At 48.7% G+C, this 20,041-nt stretch overlaps 1 protein-coding gene across 1 annotated transcript; it reads right to left on the reverse strand.

The window, feature by feature from the left end:
- Positions 1-644: 644 nt before the first annotated feature.
- Positions 645-19,716, reverse strand: PRPSAP1 (phosphoribosyl pyrophosphate synthetase associated protein 1). Its single transcript, XM_070395130.1, has 10 exons — positions 19,312-19,716; positions 15,629-15,681; positions 14,361-14,427; positions 13,565-13,737; positions 11,774-11,889; positions 11,290-11,345; positions 9,969-10,114; positions 3,384-3,454; positions 2,262-2,408; positions 645-1,827 (listed from the first exon to the last, which is right to left on the reverse strand). Exons 1-10 carry the CDS (start codon positions 19,479-19,481, stop codon positions 1,669-1,671), a joined length of 1,158 nt encoding a protein of 385 aa, XP_070251231.1. The 5' UTR covers positions 19,482-19,716; the 3' UTR covers positions 645-1,668.
- Positions 19,717-20,041: the final 325 nt, after the last annotated feature.

Here is a 20,041-nt window from a genome sequence, read left to right on the forward strand (position 1 = left end):
TGCCCCAACTTGGCCTGTAACAGCAGCAACCTATTTGTACGCTTGAAAGCTAATGGCTCAAAGTCCTGCCTGCAGGCTAGGAACTTTTCTAGTCCTTAGGGAAGGGATAAAAATGTCAACGAGCCTGGCCGGCGTGGCGCAGTGGTTGAGCATTGACCTATGAACCAGGAAGTCATGGTTCGATTCCCAGTCAGGGCACACGCCTGGGTTATGGGCTCGATCCCCAGTGGGGGACGTCCAGGAGGCAGCCGAGCAATGATTTCCTTTCATCAGTGATGTTTCTCTCTCTCCCTCTCCCTTCCTCCCTGAAATAATAAAAATGTGTGTGTGTGTGTGTGTGTGTATATATATATACACACATACATATATTTTTAAATATACTTTGATTTTTTACAGAGAGGAAGGGGGAGGGATAGAGAGTTAGAAACATCGATGAGAGAGAAACATCGATCAGCTGCCTCCTGCACACTCCCTACTGGGGATGTGCCCACAACCAAGGTACTTGCCCTTGACCGGAATCGAACCTGGGACCCTTCAGTCCACAGGCCAATGCTCTATCCACTGAGCCAAACCAGTTAGGGGGAAAATGTATATATATTTTAAAAAGTCAACAAAACTTCCCTGCAGAGAAACACAACTGTACAAAATGTGCAAATTGGCCTTTATTGTCTCCGAGGAACTACCAGACCCAATAAGCAATTCCGGGTCACAGCCGGGCAGACACCCTCCTTCCCATCACTACACTCGGCCCTGACCCGGATCAGACCAGAAGGGTGGAAAGTTTACACCACACGGCAGCAAGGTCCCCTTGACAAACGGGTGCAAGTCAGGGTTCTGACTGCGTAAGTTTAAATGTTGGGTAGAAAGGCCAAGTGCAGTTCTAAGTGATTCAATAAGTGATTCACCTCCAACTGGGAAACGTACAATTAGTTGTTTTAGAAATTTAGATCTTAACCCTATTACTCAACGAGGATCTCCAGTGGGTGGAAGCACAGGACCTGCGAAGGCTGCGGCCGGGGACAGGGACCACCATGGATCCCCCCTTTACTGTCCCTCGTCTCCTGCAGTCTGGGCCCAGTTAGTCACCAGGAGGCACGACAGTGGGTGGCTGTGTCATGGCGTGAAGAGCCTTTCATTTGCAACTGAAGCGCAAGGCACACACCCAGAGAGGGCGCTATTCTCTGACCCGCGTCCTTGCTGGGGAGCAACACTCCGCCGCCTGACTGCTCACTGGCTGCAGACACAGCAGTTTCTCCGAGGAAAATGCAATTCTCTCCAGAAGGTTCACCTGCGGTTGCCTAAGGTGAGGACAACTGGAGGACAATTGGCTTCCCTCCCGGAGCTGAACATGACACGCATTTCCCTGCGGCTGAAACACTGAATGAAAGTTCTAGAGTTAAAACTGCCTGTGGTAAGTCCTGTCAACACCATAAGGCTTTCTGGTTCTTCTCAGGAAAGTGCCGGTAACTTTCCTTTAAGGAACAGGATGGTGAGGGCACACATTTAAGGCCATTTATCCATGAGCTTTGTCTCCCTCTCGACTATTTTAATGCTTCCCACTGACCACACTTGACGGGAGACGATCTGACTCCCTTGAAAGGAAACACCAGGTACATAATTGATGGCATTGTTTTGCTCAGGAGTCCCAGGCCAAGGCCACCGTGAAAGCTAGTCGTCCACAGTGATGTTCCGGAAAAGGTAGGCCATGGACTCCCCGTTGTGGATCCTGCGGATGGCTTCAGAGAGAATGAGGCTGATGTCCACCGTCTTGATCTTGGGGCACTGCAGCTTCTGCACCTCGTGAGGGACGGTGTTGGTCACCACCACCTGGTCATGGCGACACGAACAAGCATTGTAACCGCTGTGCCCCCCGTGGTCACTCGGAAAAGTTGATCCAACATTTAGTAGCCCCAGCCCCAGCCCCAGGCCCAGCCCACAGAACCTTACACTGCCGAGTCTGGTTTCTACAAACTAAACTAACCAACTTCACACAGGGAGAGGTTTCGTGGTTCAGAACGTAAGATTCTGAGCGCCACGGGCTGGTGTGCAGAAGTGACAGGGTGAGGCCCTGCGCTGAGCCCAGAGAAATGCTACTTGGGCATCAAACCTTATGGAAGTACGAATTACATGAAGTACACAGACGCTGCCAGGACAGGCCTCTGGAGAGGGTTGGCAACACTGAGCGAGTCCCTCCATTACTCACAGAAAAGGCAGCAGGCCTGGGCCTAAGCTAAGTGTTCGAGCCCCGCAGACAGACAGACCTCGTCGATGGAGGACTCCTCGATCAGGCGGGGGGCCTCCGCGGACAGGATGCCGTGCGTGGCCATGACGTAGATCTTGTAGGCGCCTCTCTCCTTCAGGATCTCTGCAGCAGCAACGAAACTTTCCACGTCATCAATGATGTCGTCCTGAGAAGAGATGAGAGGAAGGAGCTCCCGGGGCCGCCTGGGAACACTCTCTGCCCTTCCCTGCACCCGCTGCAGAGGACGCGAGTCACAAGCAGAGCCATCCACCCGGTCAGAGGTCGCACACCCAGCAACGGCAACAGGACTGCACTTTGCGTGGCTGTTGGTGCAAAGAGCAACGCCTTCCAGTCTCATGTGACATTTACAGCCAGAGTTTATGACCCCTGGGGCTCATTTCCGGTGTCAAATGTCAGATCAACCTACACAGCCAGTGCCCCATGCACTTTCCTGAGAAAGTTAAACGGGGGTGGAGGGTCGGGGGGGGGGGGGGGGCGCACAGAAAGTGAGCCACTGCGAAGGACCATCCTCTGGCCCAGCAAAGGCATTTAGAGCTGGGAGCACATAGAACACTTGCTCTCTAGTGAAAATGGAACAGTTCTGCCCGCTGGCATGGCTCAGTGGCTGAGCATCAACCTATGTACGAACCAGGAGGTCACAATTCAATTCCCAGTCAGGGCAAGTGCCCAGGTCGCAGGCTCGATCCCTAGTGGGGGGCATGCAGGGGGTGGCAAATCAATTATTCTCTCTCATTGATGTTTCTCTCTCTCCCTCTCCCTTCCTCTCTGAAATCAATACAAATATATATTTTAAAAAATGGAACGGGTCCTCCTAGTTCACCTCTCCGCCCTAAAGCTTAAGGTGGAGGGTGTTAGCTGCTTGGATGGGACCTACAGCTTAAGGCAAAGGTCACTTATAGGGGCGAACTTTCTTATGGGAGTTACCAAGCTCTCCTCACAGCTGTCAGTTATAATTCCTGTTCATCTACATAAAAATCTCTACTTATCCTAAGGGGTTTGGGTGAGAAAGGAAAGACAGATCCACTTAAGCCCATCATCGTTACTGGAAATACAACCCAAAGTGAAACAAGCTACTGAAAGCCAGAGGTGCCCGCTCCGCCCAGGAGACGCACGGACATACCACTATGATGGCGATCCTCCCGCCAACGTCTCCGACCACGGTGATCGGTGGCTTCTCTTTGGCCATCATCACTAGCGAAACGACACAAGTGACAAGACCCAGTTAGTCATGCATCACTAAGTAACAGTGATCACTGCCAATCTCACCCTCTGGCATTGGTGGCAAAACCACTGTAGACAAAAAAAAGAAAGCAGATTCCTCTTCAAGGAGCCAGGGGTCTCTCAGAAACAGCCCGTCTAGAGCACACTGTCCGACGAAACGGACGATGAGCCCCACTGGCATGGCTCAGTGGTTGAGCATCAACCTATGAACTAGGAGGTCATGGTTTGATTCTCAGTCAGGGTACAAGAAAAGAAACAGATGGTGAGACATATAATTTTACATTTCCTAGTAGCCACATTAAAAAGTAAAATCACAGGGGAGAAACCAAGATGGCGGCATAGGTAAACACGGGAGATTGCTGCCTCGCACAACCACTTCAAAAATACAACTAAAAGACGGAACGGACATCATCCAGAACTACAGAAAGGCGGGCTGAGTGGAATTTCTACAACTAGAAGGAAAGAGAAAAGCATACCGAGACTCAGAGGAGGTGCGGTGCCGAAGTAAAATACAAAGGTGCGGAGGAGCATGCGGAGAGGGCTGGCGGCTGAGGGCACGGTTGTCTTTTTCAATCGGGAGGGAGTCTCAGGCTCTGAGCTCCAGTTCCGGGCGAGTCTCTGGGGACCCAGACTCATACGGGAGAAACGGGACTGTCTGGCATCGGTCGGAACTTGAGGGCAGCTTTCTCTTGGAGGCACTCGTGGGGATTGCCAGGACCTCTGAAGGCAGGACTGAGAGCAGCCATACTGCTCGCTCCACTCGCCCTGTTGATCCCCTGGGACCCGCCCTGCCCACAGGCTTTTGCATATGAAAGGCCCGGCCCTTTGTAATCTGAAAATAATTTAACAAACTGCAGCTGCCCCAAGGCCCCAGGGCAACTTGCATTGCTTTACAGCTGGCTTCTGCTGGGTAGTCTCCGGCAGAGGCTAAATTAGCACCTCCTTAGATCCAAGAACAAGTGTACCCAGTGGTCAGAGTGGGACCATCCAATTACAACTCCTCAGATTCGTAAGGGACACACTCAGGGGGCAGACTCAGTGAGCACCAAAGCCCCACTGAAGCAAGTTTTGCCCCATAAGGGTGTCTTCAGCACAGAAGTTCTGATTCTCACAGCCAATTGGCCTGGAGGTAAAATCCTCCCTACAACAATCAAGGGTTAACTACAACAAGACTGTGCACAAAGCCCACAAGGGGGTGCACCAAGAGTGTCTACCTCAGGTAATTGGGGAGGCTGAGCCACTGGGCCCTATAGAACACTTAGCACAGAAAACCACTCTATCGACACAGCGAAGCATAAAAAATGCCGAGACAGAGAAACAGGACACAAATGACAGAAATGGAGGAAAGCAAACTACTGGATATAGAGTTCAAAACCACACTTTTTATGTTTTTCAAGAATTTTCTAGAAACCACTGATAAATGTAGTGAGATCCTCAAGAAATCTAGTGAGACTCTCGATGTTGTGATAAAGGACCAACTAGAAATTAAGCATACACTGACTGAAATAAGAAGAGAGACAGCAAGATATTGAAAACCTATTTGAAGAAATAATGACAGAAAACTTCCCCTACCTGGTGAAAGAAATAGACTTCCAAGTCCAGGAAGTGCATAGAACCCCAAACAAAAGGAATCCAAAGAGGACCACACCAAGACACATCATAATTAAAATGCCAAGAGCAAAAGACAAAGAGAGAATCCTAAAAGCAGCAAGAGAAAGAGACTCAATTACCTACAAGGGAATAACCATACGACTGTCAGCTGATTTCTCAACAGAAACTTTGCAGGCCAGAAGGGAGTGACAAGAAATATTCAAAGTGCTGAATACCAAGAACCTACAACCAAGATTACTTTATCCAGGAAAGCTATCATTCAGAATTGAAGGTCAGATAAAGAGCTTCACAGGTAAGGAAAAGCTAAAGGAGTTCATCACCACCAAACCGGTATTATATGAAATGCTAAAAGGTATCCTTTAAGAAGAGGAAGAAGAAAAAGGTAAAGATACAAATTATGAACAACAAATACACATCTATCAACAAGTGAATCTAAAAATCAAGTGAATAAATAATCTGATGAACAGTATGAACTGGTGATTATAATAGAATCAGGGACATAGAAAGGGAATGGACTGACTATTCTTGCGGGGGAAAGGGGTGTGGGGGGTGCGGGAAGAGATTGGACAATAATTGTGCACCTATGGATGAGGACAGTGGGTGGGGAGTGAGGGCGGAGGGTGGGATGGGAACTGGGTGGAGGGGAGTTATGGTGGGAAAAAAGAGGAACCAATGTAATAATCTGAACAATAAAGATTTAATTTAAAAAAAAAAGTAAAATCGCCGAAACCGGTTTGGCTCAGTGGATAGAGCGTCGGCCTGCGGACTGAAAGGTCCCAGGTTCGATTCCGGTCAAGGGCATGCACCTGGGTTGCGGGCACATCCCCAACCTGGGTTGTGGGCACATCCCCAGTAGGAGATGTGCAGGAGGCAGCTGGTCAATGTTCCTCTCTCATCGATGTTTCTAACTCTCTATCTCTCTCCCCCTTCCTCTCTGTAAAAAATCAATAAAATATATATATAAAAAAAAAAAAAGTAAAATCACATAGGTGAAATGAATAGATTTTATTTTACCCAATACAGCCAAAATATTATTTCAATATGTAATCAATATGCAAATTTATTAGAAATGTTTTACATGGTTTTCATACTAAGTCTTTGGAATTTGGTGTGCATATTACACACAGCACTTCCCAGCTGAGACCAGCCATGTGAGCCTGGCAGCCACCGTCCGGCTGGCACAGGTGTGGACGGAGCAGCAAGGCGAGAAGAGCCAGCAGCGCCCACCACTCCCCAGAGAAAGGCCCTCCAGAGACTGAGACGGGCGGAGCAATGTGAAACGAATGCCACTCCGCAGAAAACCACCCCGGGAAAGGCTGGCATTCGTTTTCTTCCAAGATGACCTTCACTGGACAATGTGACCTTATTAACACGAATGACATCATCAGAGTTTCCCGAAAATCAGGAACTTGAGAACAATAACTACGAGTCCACCACGTTTCCGGGTTTAATTAGTCCTTAGAGTAGAGGCTTCTAATCTCACTGCGAAACCCTCCCTGGAAAGGCCGTAGGTGCACAGAGCAAAAGGAGGACGGAGCGGAGCGACGAGGACTCGCCCTTAAAGGAGCTAGTCCCCGGGGGAGAAGGAATGTGTCTTTCAAGGACAGGCCGGGACCCTACGCTTTAGAAAGCTGTTTACTTTTTTTTTTTTAATATATTTTATTGATTTTTTACAGAGCGGAAGGGAGAGAGATAGAGAGTTAGAAACATCGACGAGAAAGAAACATCAATCAGCTGCCTCCTGCACATCTCCCACTGGGGATGTGCCCGCAACCCAGGTACATGCCCTTGACCGGAATCGAACCTGGGACCTTTCAGTCCACAGGCCGACGCTCTATCCACTGAGCCAAACCGGTTTCGGCCTGTTTACTATTCTGAAACATTTCTTAGGCTCGTAGTGGGAGAGGGGAAAGAACGAAATTCAGGGCGATTATTTGGTAATTACCCGCCCAGTTTAGCTGGTCCCTCCTACGGGCACCATCAACCTCAACCTCAACGAACAGGGCTGTGTCTTTCTCCCAGCAAACCAGCCGAGTGGAACTCAGCACTATTTTACTGGCCAATTTCAGATGCTTCCTGCTTCCCCCTCCCAGACACAAGGGCAGTGTCTTGCATTTGGACAGTGAGAAAGGCTCTGTCTATAAACCTCACCCAAGGGAAGAAACTAAATCACCGTTAGGAAAGGCCTCCTCAAATCCTGTCTTTAATGAAGCCTACCGCCCCTCAGAGAGAGGTGGTCCCTTTTCTTGACTGAAAAAAGGAAAAGGTTGCGAGCCAGGATCCCTCATCAAATGCCAACAGAGAATCAGCTCCAGTCCGAGGCAGAAAACTGGCCTCCCCCCAGCACCTGTCCGTCTGAAACGAGGAAGCGCTCAGCGAGGACAGACTTAGCTTCCCAGGGCTTTGAAAAGCAAGCCCGGCTCCCAGATGCCCACTCCTTGCTCATAACGAGCTAAACCTGACACCTAACTGATGTCTCCTACAAACAGAGACAAACTTTTCTGCAGGGCCCACAGGAAAAATAGCGCCTGGCAGGCTTAAAAAAAAAACAAGCCCGATCTTTTCCCAACAGCTTGCCCAGAAAATAAAATACCAAACATTTAAAATTTCAGCCCGGCTGGCGTGGCTCAGTGGTTGAGCATCGACCTATGAACCAGGAGGTCACGGTTCAATTTCCAGTCAGGACACAGGCCCGGGTTGCGAGCTCGATCCCCAGCGTGGGGCGTGCAGGAGGCAGCCAATCCATGATTCTCTCTCATCATTGGTGTTTCTATGTCTCTCTGCCTCTCCCTTCCTCTCTGAAAGCAATAAATTAAAAACAATTTTTTTTAAATTAAAATTTCAGTAAAAGTAATGTACTGTGAAGACAGGGGATAAAGGGTGCTTCCACTGCCCTGACCAGTTTGGCTCAGTGGATAGAGCGTCGGCCTGCGGACTGAAGGGTCCCAGGTTTGATTCCGGTCAAGGGCATATACCTTGGTTGCAGGCACATCCCCAGTAGGGGGTGTGCAGGAGGCAGCTGATTGATGTTTCTATCTCATCGATGTTTCTGGCTCTCTATCCCTCTCCCTTCCTCTCTGTAAAAAAATCAATAAAATATATTTAAAAAAAAAAAAAAAAAAAAAGGGTGCTTCCACTACCCTGCGATTAGGATTCTGCTCTCCGCCCTGGCCGGTTTGGCTTGCAGCGGTTCTCAACCTGTGGGTCGAGATCCCTTTGGCGGTGGAACGACCCTTTCACAGGGGTCGCCTAAGACCATCCTGCATATCAGATATTTACATGACAATTCATAACAGTAGCAACATTACAGTCATGAAGTAACAACGAAAATAATTTTATGGTTGGGTCACAACATGAAGAACTGTATTTAAAGGGCCAGAAGGTTGAGAACCACTGGTAGTGGATGCAGCCGTGGGCAAACTACGGCCCGCGGGCGTTTGAAATGAATAAAACTAAAAAAAAAAAACCGTACCCTTTTATGTAATGATGTTTACTTTGAATTTATATTAGTTCACACAAACACTCCATCCATGCTTTTGTTCGTTTAAGAACCCATTGTGGCTCTCGAGTCAAAAAGTTTGCCCGCCCCTGGGATAGAGTGTAGGCCCGCAGACTGAAGGATGCTGGGTTCAATTCCACTCAAAGGCACATACCTCGGTTGCAGGCTCCATATCGGCCCTGGTTGGAGTGCGTGCAGAAGGCAACCAATCAATGTGTCTCTCTCACACAGATGTTTATCTTTCTCTCCCTCCCCCTCCCTTCCACTCTCTCTAAAAATCAATGGAAAAATATCCTTGGGTGAGGATTAATAAAAAATAAAATGAAAACATTCTTAAAAAAAATAGTAGCAATGAATTAGATTGTAACACACTGAATAAAGTAGGACTCTATGAATCCATATGATACAAAGGAATGAACCAGGAGGGAGAAGGGGAACTAGGAAGATCACCATTTGTCAACATCCACAGGAACAACTAATCACGAGGAAACAACATGCCCAGTTAAGGAATATTCTACCGAGCACCTGGCCTGTGCTCTTCAGGAGAACCAAGGTCACGAGAGACAAGAACAGGTGCGTTCTAGACGAACTGAGACTAACGGGAAGTGACGACGGAGAGCAGCGTGTCACCTCTATTGGGTTCTAGTCCAGAAAGGTGTTCTCTTTTGTTCTAAAGGACATTGGTTGGACGACTGATAAAATCTGAATAAGGTCTGCAGATTGGACAATAGAATGAAAACGACGTTCGTTTCCTGGTCTGGTCATTATAAACATTAGAACGCTGACACCTCCAACAGGAGCCTGTCTGAAATAACCTAGGTGTGAGCATTCTACATCCACCTGCTAATGTCTGTCTGTTTCGGAGGCATGGCGAATGGGTACACATTTTTAAACGAAATAAACTCCTTCCTCAGGTATAAGAAGCGTAAGACACCATCCAGTGAGAATGCTGGTTATTGCCACTCAGAAGTTCCATGGAAACACACACCTCCACTCTGCTTGGTCAGTTACAGTCTGTCAGTCACCAGGTCATCAGCTCTACTACTAACTCGGGGCGAAAGCGCCCGATCACCAAAGCCTGGTATCTGACCAGCGTGGCCATCGCCCATCGCCCAAGATAGAAAGCTTAGGCTTCAGAGCGTCACACATACAACTTTTCTACTAAAGCTAAAATGATCTCACCCTCTCGAAATTGTCTTACACAGCCCGCAAACGTGTACAACAATCTCCTTCCACAAAAGGCGAAATCAATGCAAAACCATCACCACAGTTATTTAAGAATACCAAGACGGCAAGTCCACATCAGTAGTAATTCCTAGCCATTCATGTCATCCAAGACTTTCCAAATAACGTAAGAAATAGAGCTAATCTTACACGGCAGCTCCAGGCCAGGGTGGACCGTGGCGTTTTTGACCATTGGGGGAGAGTGGCGGCCGTCGTCCATGTCCAGCTCGGTGCACTGAGCCTCCCCGTGGATCACAGCCAAGCCCAGACGGAGTCTCTCAGCATATGACTGGGCCCTAAGAGAAAGACGAGGGAGGTGGGGAACTTCTTGGAAGAAAACCCAAGCATCACTATTCCGTCATTTTATTAATCACAAAATGAAAGTAACATTCCACCTCTTAGGGACACACAGGGAATTATTTATACAAACCAGATGTGGGCCCAGGCCAAAGAGTAAAAGCCTCCAGAGGCCTGTGAGCCGAGATGTGGACGAATATCTGCTTCTAGATCATTTTGGTTCTAGCCTTTGTCCAATAACCTAACTCTTCTTCAGAAGGAAACACTTTGTTGAAAAAGGTCTCTTAAAAATCACTGCTGCCCTGACCGGTTTGGCTCAGTGGATAGAGCGTCGGCCTGCGGACTGAAGGGTCCCAGGTTCGATTCCGGTCAGGGGCATGTACCTGGGTTGCAGGCACATCCCCAGTGAGGGTTGTGCAGGAGGCAGCTGATCGATGTTTCTCTCTCATCGATGTTTCTAGCTCTCTATCCCTCTCTCTTCCTCTCTGTAAAAATCAACAAAAAATATATTAAAAAAAAAAATCACTGCTGCCCCAACAGCGTGGCTCAGTGGTTAAGTGTCGACCTAGGAACCAGAAGGTCACAGTTTGATTCCAAGTCAGGGCACATGCCTGGGCTACAGGCTCCATCCCCAGTCAGGGGTGTGCAGGAGGCAGCTGATCAATGATTCTCATCATTGATGTTTCACTCCCCCTCTCCCTTCCTCTCTAAATCAATCCTATCTAATAATAGACCAAGATTGAAATTGACCATACCTTCGCTACGCCTCCCATTGGCTAATCAGCGATATGCAAATTAACCGCCAACAAAGATGGAGGTTAATTTGCATATGTAGGCCCCAAGCGGCAGAGCGAAGACTGAAGGCAGCTCTGGCCGGAGCGACACCTGTTTTCCTCTGGCACCAGGGACCTAGGCCTATTGCACGAATCTTTCCGTGCAACAGGCCTCTAGTAAAAACATATTTAAAAAACAATAACCCCCTGCCTGAAAGTGCTCACAGCCCTTCTGCCTTCCTTTCCCTAAGAGTGTGAAGGAAGCACTTCATTATCAGAGATGTGGCGCGAGTCCAGGCCAATGAGCTTCCGCGGCCGACAGGACAGCCCCTGATCCCCAAGCAGCTCATTCTGACTTCAGAGAGCGCCCCCAGGCTTGCGTCAGTATCTGGAGTAGTTACCTTTTTGCAGCATCAGGAGACTTAGCTACAATGACTGCGTTTCTGTAATTTGGAATCTAGATTTGGAAGAAAAATAAGAAAATACTGAAAAGTTATACCTGGATGCTGGTATTACATTCTTTCCTCTTATAACAACAATCCACACTAGCAATCACATATGCTAGAATTTCATTCACACATTTTAGAATTTTAACACTTATCAATTAATGTCATTGCAAAAGTACTGTTACATCAAGAAGGAAAAAAAGTAATTAAGTCTTAAAACCTTCGTTTAAGAACACGTAAGCCAATTGCTAAAGATACTTAGAAGGAAATCCAGATTTAGTCTCTGAGCTCTATGCCCCTCCGTGCCTAAGTGCTGACCCTATCTGGCTGCCTCAGGATCGAGACTAAGGGAAAGGGCACGCGTGTGCCTTTCAGTGTGGAAATCGGACACCAGAGAGCAACTATATGGAGGACAGGGTGTTTGCGGGTGGCTCCTCACTTCTTCCTGGATATACTGAAGCAGGAAAGGTGAGGCTCTAAGGTTGTCCACGGGAAAGCTGAAAAAGCCTTGAATTTCCTTTTGGTGAAGATCCATAGTGATAATGTGAGTTAAACCTGAAATTTTAAAACAAAGAATTACAAGTTCACCCCTGCAAGTTAATGACTACAGGGGACACACACTAGACGCCCAACTCCTGTTTCCTAACAAAAGACTGGAGGCCGGGGGGGTACTGTTAACAAATACATGACTTATAGACTTTATCTGCAACCTTAACAAAACCTAATGAACTAAAGAATGTGCCCAGCCTGGCCAGTGTGGCTCAGTGGTTGAGCACTGACCTGGGCACTAAGAGGTCCCCAGTTCGATTCCTGGTCAGGGCACATGCTTGGGTTGCACAGTCCCCAGTAAGGGGCGTGCAGGAGGCAGCCAATCAATGATTCTCTCTCATCATTAATGTTTCTATCTCTCTCTCCCTCTCCCTCTCTTTCTAAAAAATGTGCGCAGCCTCCTGTGAAGGCGTCTCTAACCTTCCACAAAGACAAAGCCTTGAAGCTGGGACAAGTGCTCTCCTCTGCTTTTATAACTATTAGCTTGGTCCTCAAAAACGAGAAAAGAAAACTCAGGTAGAAGCAAAATATGAAGATGAAATTAATAAATACTGAAGCAAAATTTGATGTAAAAATAGTAAGGCCTTGATTAAAAAGCTTAGAAGAAATGCGAAAAGACTGTGGCTGAGGCAGAAGGAATAAGAAAGCAAAAATAATGTACATAATTAAAAAAAAAAAAGAAGTCATGTAATATAAAGATAAGATACTGAAGGATGTGGAACAATTTCTATCTGTCATAAAAGAACGGGCCATGAACTATTCTTATAGAAGAACAATGAAGACAGACTGATATATCAACAGGGCTAAACAAGAGATGTATGTTTCTGAGGACTCAAATCTGTTCCATTTTTTTTCTTTTGTTAGAGTTTTAAATAAACATCACGCAAATAAAATTCCCATCGTTGTAAAGTGCTATTACATTTGATTCATAGGCCAGCTAGTATGTCACTGCTACAAAAACACATTAGAATAAAAGCAAAGAAAAGGAGCTGCTATACAGAAAGACACCCAGGAGGGAAACAGAGGAGTACATAAGCTGAAGAAGTAGCAAAAGAAAACCCCCGTTGAATATTATGTACATAAATAAAACTCAGCAAAAAGGCAAATACAGAAATCTAGACCTGAAACTCAGAAGGTCAGGAGTGCCCAGACTGCCAGTTAAAATGTGAGGAAGGTAAGATGAAACGTGAAGAAAGACGACAGAACGAGTCGAAGGCCAAGATCAGAGAAGAGTGGGAAACATTGAAACAGACAATGTCACTCCAAGCCTTAGAGCAGTGATGGCGAACCTATGACACGCGTGTCATTTTTTTGGTTGATTTTTCTTTGTTAAATGGCATTTAAATATATAAAATAAATATCAAAAATATAAATCTTTGTTTTACTATGGTTGCAAATATCAAAAAATTTCTGTATGTGACACGGCACCAGAGTTAAGTTAGGGTTTTTCAAAATGCTGACACGCCGAGCTCAAAAGGTTCACCATCACTGCCTTAGAGTGACATTGAAAAAGGTAGGAACTCCTGCCTCAGCTCACCTATCCCTAACCAGCACTAAGCAAAGGCAACAAGGCGTACTCAGTGAAGGCACCTGGAGAAAATGGGTCCCCACCCCCATCAGGGCGGCATGGGCTAGTCTCAGGTCGGGCGGAGTCCCAACGGCAGCGCGAGTCCTAACTCACCCGCTTTCGCCAGCATAGACGCCAGGAGCTTGCACACAATGGAGCCTCTCTTCCTCATCTTGCTTTGCTTGCTGTAGGGGAAGTAAGGGATGACTCCGATAATATTCCTGGCGCAGGCAGTCTTCAGTGCGTAAGCCATGATCAGTAGCTCCATCACAGCGGTGTTCACATCTCTGAAACAGTGCAAGTTTGTGTTTGGGGATTCATTTCATCAATTCGCCCCTGGCAAGGATCTCGACCACAGCGATTTAACAGAAGCTGCCCAGATGGGTGTTACAGGCATCTACCAGCGGACAACAGCTGGGAGTCCTGAAAGGCTTCTCATTTCTGACACTACCTACCGGGAGGACAGCATCAGCTCCCACAGGCTAGGGCAGCCGTGGGCAAACTACGGCCTGCGGGCCAGATCCGGCCCGTTTGAAATGAATAAAACTAAAAAAAAAAAAAAAAGACCGTACCCTTTTATGTAATGATGTTTACTTTGAATTTATATTAGTTCACACAAACACTCCATCCGTGATTTTGTTCCGGCCTCCGGTCCAGTTTACGAACCCATTGTGGCCCTCGAGTCAAAAAGTTTGCCCACCCCTGGGCTAGGGGCTCAGACCAACAAGACTGCCCCCCTTATCCCCACCTGCTATGAATCAGAGGCTCCTCAGGTTATGAATTTGCTAGAATTGCTCAGAAAACTCAGGAAAACGGTTTAACATGCAAACACATTTATCATTTCAAGAACACGAAATTGTTGTTCATAGGAAACGACAATGAATTGTGTCAAAGCAGTGCTAACTCTTACCTGGGTATTGTCTGTATAATGAAAACATCTTGGCCTCGAACAGATTCTTTTATTTCAACTCTTGTTTCTGAAAAATAAAAATGCCCTGTAGCTTTAAGAAAAGCACTCCTTATACCATAGGTAATTAGAGCTCCGGAAGAGAAAAGGAAGCGTGGAATCATGAATCCAGGCTTTCACCTTGAAAAAAAGAATCCGAAATCACTGGATACTAAGTTGTCTTTGCAAGGACCAAGGGCACCTTAACCAGAAGCACACGCCCCACCAGAAGATTTACGAGGCAGCATTCCTAGGACACTGGCCATCAGCAACGTGACCTCAACATGATCACTGAATGTTAGGGTTCCCCAGGGAAACCCAGAGAGCAGTGAGACAGGTAGCCAGCCTAAGTGAAAGTCTACAAGACACTTGAGAGAAAAACTGAGAGGTGAAAAGAATAGAAAGAGTTTTTTAATGTCACCATCACCTAGAACCAGATTGCTCTTTTTTTTTTTTTAATCCTCACCCACGGGTATTTTTCTAATGATTTTTTTTTAAGAGCGAGAGTGGAAGAGAGAGGGAGAGACAGAGAGAAATATCGATGCGAGAGAAACATATCATTTGGCTGCCTCCTGCAGGAGCCCCGACCAGGGCCCAAGCCCGGGAGGAGCCTGCAACCGAGGTACGTGCCCTTGACCGGAATCTACAGGCTGCCGCCCAGGTGGCTCATGATGCTGCTGATGGCCCAATGGACAAATAAAAGCAGGGAGCACCACCCGCACGGCCCACGATAGAAGAGAGAACCGTCTACAGCTCCCCTTTTTCATCCCAAATGACAGGACACTTGCATTATCTTGGAAAAAGAGGAAAGGACACTTTAAGGAGAACAAAGGATCGAGATTTAAAGGGAAGTACAGAATGATGACTTATCCCTCTAATGTTAGAGGAAAATGTTTCTGTGTTAAACATGAGTAATATTTGCCTTTTATTTTTTAAATAATATATTTTATTGATTTTTTACAGGGAGGAAGGGAGAGGGATAGAGAGTTAGAAACATCGATGAGAGAGAAACATCTCTCAGCTGCCTCCTGTACACCTCCCACTGGGGATGTGCCCACAACCCAGGCACATGCCCTTGACCGGAACTGAACCTGGGACTTTCAGTCCGCAGGCCGATGCTCAATCCACTGAGCCAAACTGGTTAGGGCGATATTTGCCTTTTAAATACACGCCGGCCAACGAAAGCATAGTTCAGAGGACAGAGGATGCTTCAGAAATAAGGGTAACTTTACCTCCATTGGTCTCCTGATATACCACAGACTTCCCCAGTTCAGCACCAAGACGCCTATGGGGAAAGAAAAGGCAATTAAAGAGCGCTCCACCCAAAACACTCCAGTCCGCGTGCACGTGGAACAGAAAGACTGACACAACCAGTCTGGTGTTCTCTGCCAAAAAACCATGAGAAAGTTTAATTCGTGAGGCACTGAAAGTCCGTGGGAGTCCACGAGCAGCGCTCGCCCGGCTGTAACGCAGTCTTTACTGGAACCAGCCCACAACCAAGTTGCTCGGCCAGCTCACAGTTTTATGAGCAGTAATTGTCCTGGAAAATCACTCCCAAACAAGGACTTGGCTACTAGCAGTAACTCCCAAACCACAAGCCAAAGGTCAATGCCTCCACAGTCAAAGGCACGCAGACCTCAGAGCCATTAACCAAAGGCAGAGCGAATCCTGCCTGGATCCCGATGAGAACAACTCAAGTGTGAAAAGCCCTTTTTGAGACAATCGGAAACAGGAACAAGGTGCTGCTGGACGATATTAGGAGCTAATGGTGGATTTTTGCGTCGCTGTTGTGGTCAGCGGTTAGCGTTACCATTCCGTGAGCGCAGTGACATGATGTAAGCTTGGAATCTGCTTAACCACACTCCAGGCAGATTGTTCAGCCTGAATGAGTGAAATCCCGTTACACTGTTACATGCTACAACACGGATGAAGCTTGAAGAATTAAAAGACAAGTCAGACACGAAAAGACAGATCCTGCATGTGTTTACAGGTGCACCAGAAGCGGCAATTCACAGGCACAGAAGTAGAACGGAGGTTGCAGGGAGAGGGGGGATGGGGAGCGAGTGCTTCAAGGGGTCAGAGTCTCAGCCTGGGAAGATGGGTTCTGGAGATGGCCGGTGGGGATGGGTGCAGAACAGTGGGAATGTCCTAATGCCACTGAGCAGTGCCCTTCCAAATGGCTGAGGTGGCCCTGGCTGGCCTGGCTCAGTGGACAGAGCCTTGGACCACCGACTGGAAGGTCCAGGTTCAGTGCCGGCCAAGGGCACATGATTGGGTTGCGGGCTTGATCCCCAGTAAGGGGTGTGCAGGAGGCAGCCAATCAATGATACTCTCTCGTCATTGATGTTTCTCTCTCCCTCTCCCTTCCTCTCTGTAATCAATAAAAATACATTTTTAAAAATAAATAATTAAATAAAATGGCTAAGATGGTAAATTTTGATACGTATTACTTTACCATTAAGTACTCTAGTCAAAAAAGGTGAGGGAGCCGAAACTGGTTTGGCTCAGTGGATAGAGAGTTGGCCTGCAGACTGAAAGGTCCCAGGTTCGATTTCGGACAAGGGCATGTACCTGGGTTGCGGGCACATCCCCAGTGGGAGATGTGCAGGAGGCAGCTGATCGGTGTTTCTCTTTCATCGACGTTTCTCTTTCATCAATGTTCCTAACTCTCTATCTCTCTCCCTTCCTCTCTGTAGGAAATCAATAAAATATATTTTTTTAAAAAAAGGTGAGGGATAGGTGGAGCAGATGAAACAAGATTACCCAAGACCCAATTGTGGGAGCTGGATGAAGGATAGGGGTTCATTCTAACACACACGTCATCTGCACAAACCCTGGGAAGGCAGTGCACCTGTTTTCTTAATAAACGTCATCATCAAAAACGTTTTAAAATCCCTGCGTGACATTTAGATCCGAAAGGAATCCTGGAAATAAAATATAACCTCAGAGGTCAATCCAATTTAATGATCCTCAAACTTTGCTTAGCAGTAAAACCCTTTGTTCAAATAAAATCTCACTGAGAAACTCAACATACGAAACAGATAAGAGAAGTAGTTACAATATTTATTATGCACAGTCACTTAAAACCTTTTTGGACCAAGGCAGGGAAGAACCTAATATCAAAACAAAAAAAGCAAAACACAGTGACATTTTAAATGTGCCCTCCAGCCCTGGCCGGGTGGCTCAGTCAGTCAGAGCATCCTCCCATCCTGCAAAGGTCCCCCATCAGGGCATGTGCAGGAGGCAGCCGAGCGATGATTCCCTCTCACCACTGACGTTTCTATCTCTCCCTCTCCCTTCCTCTCCCTGAAATCCATAAAACCAGTTCTTAAGTATAAAATCAATAGAAACTTATCCTTTGAGGACGATTAATAATAATTTCAAAAAGTGCCCTCCAACTTTCCGTTCTCTCTCAGCAAGGTCCATGGGGTGAACCTGGCCCGAGTGAACACACACAAGCTTGCTATGTAGAGTCAGCGTTTTAGTTGGTCTCAAAAAGCAAAGACAAACAGTCGGAGGTTAGAAACAGACACACGGCAGTCGATTGCACAAGGACTGTTTTTTACACTCTTTTCACTTAACATTCCGACTGGGAGGCAGATAAGCATTCTGCATTTCCATCGGGAATTTAAAAACGTCACCGGGCCTTCATCCAACACAGGAGACGTCCCAGGAGCGGGCGTGTGAACTACTTAAAATGCGAAAACGGCTTCAAGTGTCAGCTGACAAGCGATTCCTTCCTTCTGTATGTTTGTCTGGAGGCTCAGAACGCTCTTCCTGCCCCGACCGGTTTGGCTCAGTGGATAGAGCGTCGGCCTGAGGACTGAAGAGTCCCAGGTTCGATTCCAGTCAAGGGCATGTACCTTGGCTGCGGGCACATCTCCAGTGGGGGCTGTGCGAGAGGCAGCTGATTGATGTTTCTCTCTCATCGATGTTTCTAACTCTCTATCCTTCTCCCTTCCTCTCTGTAAAAAATCAAATATATATATATATATATATATATATATATATATAGAAAGAAAGCTCTCCCTTTACATTGGGGCTCCAGGGTCCCCCCCTCCCCCCGCCAGCCAACCAGAAAAAAGGCCCCTTAGCAAGCAGGTGCTGGTCAGGGGGCCACCCTGGGCCTCTGCCCCCTGCACGCTTGGTATGTACACAGCATGTTGCTCACGTCCACAACATTCTTGCCCGCAGGCAGAATCATCCCTATTTTACACATGAAGTTGGGGAAAATCAAGTCTCCCGCCCAGTGTGAGAGCGAGGAAGCGGCCGCTGGAGGTGCAAAGGCAACGACTGTACTTCCAATGGCCGACCCACCTAAAGCCGCCGTGCAAACTGCGGGGAGACCCATCGATTCCGTCGCCGCCCCCACAAATCTGCTCGCCCGGAGCTGCCTCGTTCCCACGCCCCCCCTCCCCCCCCCCACTCTCCACCGGGGCTTCCGCGGCGGCACCGAGCGCCCGGGGAACCCTCCAACCTGCCGCCGGGTCCTCGGGGCGTAACTACACCCTGGCCCCCGGCTCCGGGGGGAAGCTTGGGGACGGCGGTGGGCAGACTCCCAGGTCACCTCCAACCCGGGGAACCGACCCGTGCCCCCTCTCCAGGGCGCTCGCTCCGGGGATTGCGGAATCCTCCCCATCGCCCTGGGCAGTGGCGCTGGGGTGACGAAAGGAGGAAGAGCGGCCCAAGCAACGGGGGTGGGGACGCATTAAATCATCCAAAGTCTGCAGAATTGGGGGGACGGGCGGGGGGGGGCGGTGAGGGGACGCCTTGGGTCACCTCCAAGGGTCCAGCCCCCAAACGGCAGGAGTCGGCTACCTGTGACCCCCCTCCCCTAACGGCAGGGCGGGGGGCCTGGAGGGACAGGAGAGCAGGGAGGGCTGCCCGGTGGCCCCCGGCCCCGCCCCGCCCTTACTCGGTGATGCGCTTGGCCAGCTCGGTGCACGCGGCCGTGGAGTTGGCCGAGAAGACGCGGTAGCCGGTGCGGGCGGCGTTCATGGCCAGACGTGCGGCGGGGCTGACTCGCGGGGCGCGGAAGGCCGAGGACACGGAGAGCGGGGGCAGCAGCAACAGCTTCTTGGGCATCGTCCGGCCCGAGGCGCGGTTACAGCCGGCCCGCGACGGGCTGCGGCCGGGAGGGGTTCCGACCGAGGCGGCCGCGACGCCCGGGGACCCGGCTGCGGAAGGCGCCGAGCAGCCCGGCACCGGGGAGGGGAGTCCGAGACCCTCAGGCTCCTCGTACCCAAACCCACACGAGCTCTGGCGGAACCCGCGTTCGCTGCGACCGACGCCGCCGCCGCAGCCTCCAGGGACCCAGAGGGAAGGCCGCCGCCCCCTCCGGGCATCCGGGAAACTGAGAGGCGCCGGCTAGAGCGCCCGCAGAGCCGCCATCTCGGATGAGGGCAAGGCGGTGGGCAACTCCAGCGGCCTGTTCTCCCTAGAGGAGCATCACGAATTCGCTCCGCCGCTAGGCTTTGCCGCCCCACAGGAGGTCTTTTTCTGTCACGTCCTTGGGCTGTGCAGAATGACTTGGTAGTGGTCCTAGCCCTCTCCAACTTTTCTGCCAGGATCCAAAATGTCTGCCTCCGAGGAGGCTGACGATCTAGCTCTGCGCCTCTATGGTCACCGCGCTAGCGCCAGGCGCA

Source organism: Myotis yumanensis, unplaced genomic scaffold (genome assembly GCF_028538775.1).
Source record: "Myotis yumanensis isolate MYYU_CA2020_CCGP unplaced genomic scaffold, mMyoYum1.0.hap1 SCAF_16, whole genome shotgun sequence".
Lineage (NCBI taxonomy): Eukaryota > Metazoa > Chordata > Mammalia > Chiroptera > Vespertilionidae > Myotis > Myotis yumanensis.

Coding starts and splice junctions, on each gene's coding strand:
- PRPSAP1 (XM_070395130.1), bottom strand. CDS start 19,481: ATGCCCAAGAAGCTGTTGCTGCTGCCCCCGCTCTCCGTGTCCTCGGCC. Junction 14,428..15,628: donor ATATCAGGAGACCAATGGAG/GTAAAGTTACCC, acceptor TTTATTTTTCAG/AAACAAGAGTTGAAATAAAA. Junction 11,890..13,564: donor GTCTATGCTGGCGAAAGCGG/GTGAGTTAGGAC, acceptor TTAAAATTTCAG/GTTTAACTCACATTATCACT.